This window comes from Lactuca serriola, chromosome 7 (assembly GCF_051521515.1).
Source record: "Lactuca serriola cultivar US96UC23 chromosome 7, Lser_US96UC23_V15, whole genome shotgun sequence".
Lineage (NCBI taxonomy): Eukaryota > Viridiplantae > Streptophyta > Magnoliopsida > Asterales > Asteraceae > Lactuca > Lactuca serriola.
In genome coordinates, this window is record NC_136414.1 from 48682891 (window position 1) to 48689172 (window position 6282).

Genomic DNA, 6282 nt, shown 5'->3' on the forward strand with positions numbered 1-6282 from the left:
GGGCAGCAATTCGTTTCCTAAAACGACCGTTTCTAATAAAACCGGGAGTTTTATTGAGAAACCGGGCTCTGCAAAAGTCGGGCTTCGAAACCGAAAAGATAAATTTTCCGGGCTTCTCGGGCACTTCGTGGGGTATTCCGGGCTTTACAATCGATATCGGGGCTTTGCGGGATGTTAATATGAAGAAAATATGGGTTTAGGGGCTAAATATGGCAAAATTCCAAAAATACCCGGGAGGTCTCGCACCCTCCTATTTATAGGGGGAAGCTTCTGATCGGACGGCCAGGAGGCTTCTGATCCGACGGCTGAGAAGGCTCGCAGAGGGGGAGGCTCGCATGAGGGCTGCGCGTGCGAAGGGCTCTCTGGCGGCTTGTGATTGGACCGAGGTCTAGGGTCCGAAGTAGGGGGTTCGTGGCGCCTGCGAGGGTTCGGACTCATGAGTCACTACACACGCGTCGGATGCGAGGCTCGCCACCGAGGCTTCTACGTGTAGTCAGCGGATTGGACCGCAGCTCGGACTCGGAAGGACATGACACGCCTCGCCAGGTGGCTTCGTGACTCAGCAGCCTGGTGACTCAGCAGCTTCGGTGACTCAGCAGCTTCGGTGACTCAGCAGGACACGTGTCACATGCGAGGCAAGGGTGACGTGGCAAAGTGTGACTATGCGAAATTTCTCGGTTTTCGCGCCAAAACTTCTAAAATCCATAACTTTCGCATACGAGCTCCGTTTTTGACGTTCTTTATATGCACGCGTAGCTAAAATTACGATCTACAACTTCCGTTTAGACTTCGTCGGCTAATTTTGACTTTAAATTTTATATTATTATTTTTAACAGACCGGGACAGGAAATCCGTTAAAAATTCATAACTTCTTCATCCGACGTCCGTTTTCGTCAGACTTTTTACCGTTGTGCTCCTAATAACGAGACCTTCAATTCTCGTTTAGGTTGTGTCGGCTAAAAATCGCTCGATCTAAAATTCGAGTTTTTAGCTGTCTACTGCTACGCTGAAACTTCGAAAAATCATAACTTCCTCATACGAAGTCAGATTTGGGCGTTCTTTTTATCAAACTTCTCGGTTTAACGAATACTACAACTTTCGTTTAGATTACTAAGGCTAAAAAGTAGTTTATCAAAAACTCACTTTTTACGACATTCAGCACCGTGCCGGTTTTGTCGCGAAACTTCGACAGGTCATAACTTCTTCGTTATAACTCGGATTTTGGTATTCTTTATATCCCCGAAATCCTTGTTTCGACCACTACAACTTTATGTAAAGATATCGGGCTTATCTCACACTTTAATTTTGACGCTTATTTTTATTCTTAATTAATTAAGCCCTAATAATTAAGCATAAAACACATTATTCACATAATATTCACATAACTCCTTTTCATTTCTTCAAAATGAGTTACAAAGGTTAGCCTAGACTATCAACTCAATATAAATGCCTAGGCTAGAAACACGAGTGTTACATTTTCTTGTTTTAAACTTGATTCCGTTTGATTGTGTTATAATTGAATGTTATTCTTTTATTGTATTGTCTTTTAATCTATTGCTATTATTTTATTCATTCATATATAATCTAATGGGTTGCATTTGTTATTGTAGAATACGGGAACAAATTAAATAAGGATTATATAGAACAAAGTAAAATATTTTTTTTTTACATCGATCAACCCATCCACCGGACATGTATAACACCAGTTATAATGTGTTATATATAAATAAGCTCTAACAAAAAGTATCTCATATTTTTTACGCTCTTAACTCAAGTGTGCAACATGGTGCGGTGGTCATTGGTGTGACATGAACACCTTTCGATCAAGTAGGTGCAGAAGAAGGCTTAGAGTGTACACAATGTCTCAAAAGCTCGAGCATATCCCCATGGGATTCATCTGGAGGTGGCCTGATGGCAAAATAAGTCTGCAGAAAATTAGTGAACAGAATAGCAGTAGCCACCAACAAAGCTACTGTCTTCCATGGACTGCAAAAGTAAACGTTAATCAACTCTGCTGCCCACGTCTTATACTTGTTATTACAATGCTTCTCAATTCCTCGTCGGATCTGGTTGAACATGTGTACATTAACTGCCAGTGTTTCAATCTCATCGTACATCTTCACCACATCTTCATCTCGACCAAGACTATGAAGCAATATCTTGTTGTCTCGTAACTCCTTCACGTCATCACGATGAACAACCAACGATTTCATTACTCGAATATAAGTAGAAACTCGAAGGTCATTTGGATTATGAGGGCACAACTCGTAAGCGATCATATTCAAGTATATAGCTTTTGAATTCGAGTACACCGCACGTCGCACAAGCTCAAGCTCGCCATAGCAACAATGAGAGTGAAACTTGATGTCTTCTTTAGAAGACTCGTCGTTGACGTTAATACGTTTCAAGAAAATACCTTTAGCTTTGAGTTCTGTAACTGACGCAAAAGATCGATTTCGCTTTACATAATTTGATTTTGCATTAGCATTCGCATGAGCATCGAAATAGGAGGAAAGCGAGATGAAATAGGACCTGTAAAGCTCGAGAAGATGAAGAGGTTGCTTCTTATTTTCAAGCACCTTTTCTTCCCTAGTGGTTATTTCACCATAGTTCAAGTAGTTAAAGAACTCATTTAAGATTCTTTCACCTCTATCTTTTGGGAATCGCAAATCCAACAAAACCCGGAGTACCATAAACGGGATTTGGTTCTCGAGCAACAAAATGTCACGAGCTACGTGCATGAAGCCCAATGCGCCTAAATACTCATTATTTAGCATCAACATAGTGTTCGGCCGGCTAGCAATGCAATCTATAAAGAACAAAACGAAGCAACCATCACGCAGCATCATTTCATTAAACTGCTTGTCGTTGTATTCGTCTGTAGAACCATCGACATAGCACTTTCTAGCTTCTTGTACTACCTCAAACACTTTATTGTATAACGAATCCACGGTTTTTTTGCAGCTCAAACTATATTCCTCGAGGGTTATTAGCTTGTATTTCTCGGCTGCGGCGAGGTCATCTCGTTTATGGTGGTAAGGGCCAAGTGAAACCACCGCAGGCTCGTAGCATTGGCGGTTTCTTCCACCTTTTTCTCCTTTTAAGAGCAACGGGGGTACTTTCTCAATTTGTCGTTTGCGTTCTGAAAGTTGGATGGTTTCATTGTAATGAATGCAGAATTCCCACTCCCGAGCATAGTTGCGGTTAATGTTATCGGTCATTTCCGATTGATTACTCAGCATTTCAATTCTTACATCTTCATTTTCAGACATCTCCGTCCCCATTGGTTTTGATATCGTCAATCTATATATGTGGAATTGAAACATGTTATTAATTGGTATAAACTATAAACTATAACTGTTTTTGGACATTATGGTTTTTGCTTTACAAATAATATTTTCTTTTCAACAAATAATAGACTTTTTTATTAAGTAAAAATTAACTATCGATCAATACTAAAAAAATCTGATTTCGACAGTATAATGCATTAATATTTGATTGTAAAATTATAATATAAGCTTTAAACTTTGATTTTGAAAGTAAACGTTCTAAAAACTTGACTAAATTTATAACTTCCTAATCAAATATTATAAAAGATAACAGAGAACAAACCTGGATCTACGAATTCCTCCCTATGGTGAGCTCATCATCACCAACCAGGCACACCTCTTGTTTCCTAGGCGATAATGTCCATCAAAATCTTTTATAAGCATGAACATGTAGTTTTCTCCACTTAATAAAAACATATGTATATACATAAATATTTATATAAAGAGAGCTAGTGAGAGGTAGAAAGATATAAAGAGAAATGGCAATATATACCTTGTTTTCTCTGTTGAACACACAACTTGATTTGCTTGCTAGAAATGAAGGAGTCATATAAAAAACCTTAAGATGCTTAATATATAAGAGTCAAAAGTGGAGGCTGTGTCTCGGGTTCAGAGAATAAATAATTTGCTGTTATGAGAATAAATAATATATAAGAGTAAAAAAAAAAGTACTGTAATTTTCAATGTATAAGGCATGAATAAGAAAAAGAAAATAAATGTCCATTGTGATTTCCTGTTATGATTTCTCACCAACCTGTCGAGGGCTAGTGGGAATAATGATGAAATACATCTTTGATTTCTAAATTCAAGCTCTAGCCACATGTTCCTTTGATTGCCCGTTGATCCTTATTGCTATGTCCACTACCTTTTGGTTTGAAATGACCTAAAAAAGTAAGCATGAATCAAAAAGATTTGACTATTTCTTGGTTTGAAATGACCTAAAAAACTACGCATGAATTAAAAGGATTTGAGACTTTAAAAGCATTTTCTAGAAAGTTTGTGATATTATGTAAAATATTACGAAGATGTACTCACCATTTTCTCAAAGGCTATAGAAATTTCCTATTCGGACAAGCCGATTTCAAGCAATCTTGATGTTTTGTCTATCGTTCTAAATAAGCTCTTAGTGATGGAAACTTGCTAATAAGCTGGAAAATATGCTTCCTATCGGGAAACATGTGAAAAAAAAAAAACTAGTAAAAAAAATGTTTTGGTTGATATAGAATTATATAAGCTATAATACCAAGTTTATTTATTACAAACTTGGTATGCATTTTTTCACAAAAAAACAAAAGTCAATCGTTTTTTTCGTTGCATAACACAAATATGTTATGTAAAAACCATTTGGAAAAAAAAGACATTAAAGAATTTAGAAAACACCTTAAAGTATATAAGAAATAACATGTATATACTTTAAGGTGTTTTATAAGTTTAACGCCAACTTTTTTTTTCATTTTTTTTTCAGATGATTGTGTGAGAGCATAATTATATTAGACATTACAATTGGATTTAATAACAAAATATATAAATGTGGTTTGAATATAGAAAGAATATTTGTCTAAAAAAACTAAAAGTGTTAACAATTGCATAGAGTCCAATTAACATGATCCTTCTTACTAAACACTTCCTGTAAATCAGGAGAAAGAAACAGTACTATTAAGTTGATACTTAAGAAAAAATGAAAACCTTGTAAATATTAACTTACTTAATAACCAAACTTGAGAATTACATAATCAAGTTCAAGTGAATCGTCAATGTATAAATACCTACCCCAATGAATTTGTACTCTATCATTCATCCTTTGTAGCTTGTCTGAAAGGGTAAACTGTATAAATATTTCCAATATGACAAAAAAAAAAAACAAACCAAATTAAAGAAAAAACCCGCTAAAGAAACTTGATTAATAATAAAAATCAAGTTTTGTATTTTGTTATCATCAAGAATACATTAAAATCAAAGAAACAAAAAAACTGGCAATCTTTTTCAAATGGGTATTTCAAGAATTTAAAAGAAACACCTAATCAAGAAACATTTAACTATAAAAAAATAAAAAAGTCATAATGTTTTCTATATTGGTATATCAACACTTTAACTCTTTGACAGTGTCTAGTTTATTAGTGTGGGGTTTACTTTTACAATCGAGTTTATGTAGTGGTTGAGTGGGTGTGGGGTTCTACATGTGCATAATATAATCATATCTATGTCGACTCATTGAGAAGAATCTTTAATTTTGAGTTATGTCAATATTGGGGTCTTTGGCATTCAACGCACCGCATCTTGATATATATTGTTTAGTAAATACTAGGTCTGTGATCCGTGTATTATATGAGTTTATAAAAAAAAAGTTTAGTATAAAATTATAAGCATTATATATTTTTTAAAGTAATAATTTTACATAAATACAAATAATATAATAATTTATGTAAGTAATAAAGGTTGTAGAACATTTATTATGAAATTTAATAGAATGATCTACTTTACATATATAAATCTCATTAAAATGTGGATTTTAAATTTAAAAAAAAATGAAAAATTTAAGAAAATGACAAGCGGAAAAGAAATAATTCAAAAATTCTTATAAAATGACATGTGTCAAATTCAATGAGAACATGACATTTATCAAAATTGATTTTCATTTATTAGGTTAGATATCATGTGAGCTATCTCTAGGATAATGTCTTAAATTTGTAGTTAAATCCTGGTTCATATCAAGCTCTCAAAAAGTTGATATAGCTCTATGCCTAGTTTATTGTCGGGTGGTTATCCTTATAGGCTTACCTGCACAAAAAGTAAAAACCAATAAGTACACATTATCAATTGATGGTCGTAATTTACTATATACTAAAAGGTGTTGATTTTTCCATGGTATTTTGTTATCCATCCACACCATTTTATAGCTAATTGATAATTATGCCCGTAATTTAAATTAAGAGATATTGAAGACAGATAAATT

The 6282-nt window shown here is 34.6% G+C and overlaps 1 protein-coding gene across 2 annotated transcripts; it reads right to left on the reverse strand.

Moving 5' to 3' along the window:
• Positions 1-1622: 1622 nt before the first annotated feature.
• On the reverse strand, positions 1623-3962 carry LOC145063082 (UPF0481 protein At3g47200-like). 2 transcript variants are annotated; one of them, XM_079010675.1, is made up of 3 exons: positions 3823-3962; positions 3613-3676; positions 1623-3303 (listed from the first exon to the last, which is right to left on the reverse strand). In XM_079010675.1, the coding sequence occupies exon 3, from the start codon at positions 3282-3284 to the stop codon at positions 1824-1826; it is 1461 nt and encodes a 486-aa protein (XP_078866801.1). In that variant the 5' UTR covers positions 3285-3303; positions 3613-3676; positions 3823-3962; the 3' UTR covers positions 1623-1823. The 2 variants fall into 2 exon arrangements, with proteins under 2 accessions (XP_078866801.1, XP_078866799.1); XM_079010673.1 differs by having other exon boundaries at positions 3613-3732; positions 3823-3951.
• Between the last annotated feature and the right edge of the window lie 2320 nt (positions 3963-6282).

Excerpts from the sequence above, each read along its gene's own strand:
- LOC145063082 (XM_079010675.1), bottom strand. The coding sequence starts at position 3,284 with ATGGGGACGGAGATGTCTGAAAATGAAGATGTAAGAATTGAAATGCTG.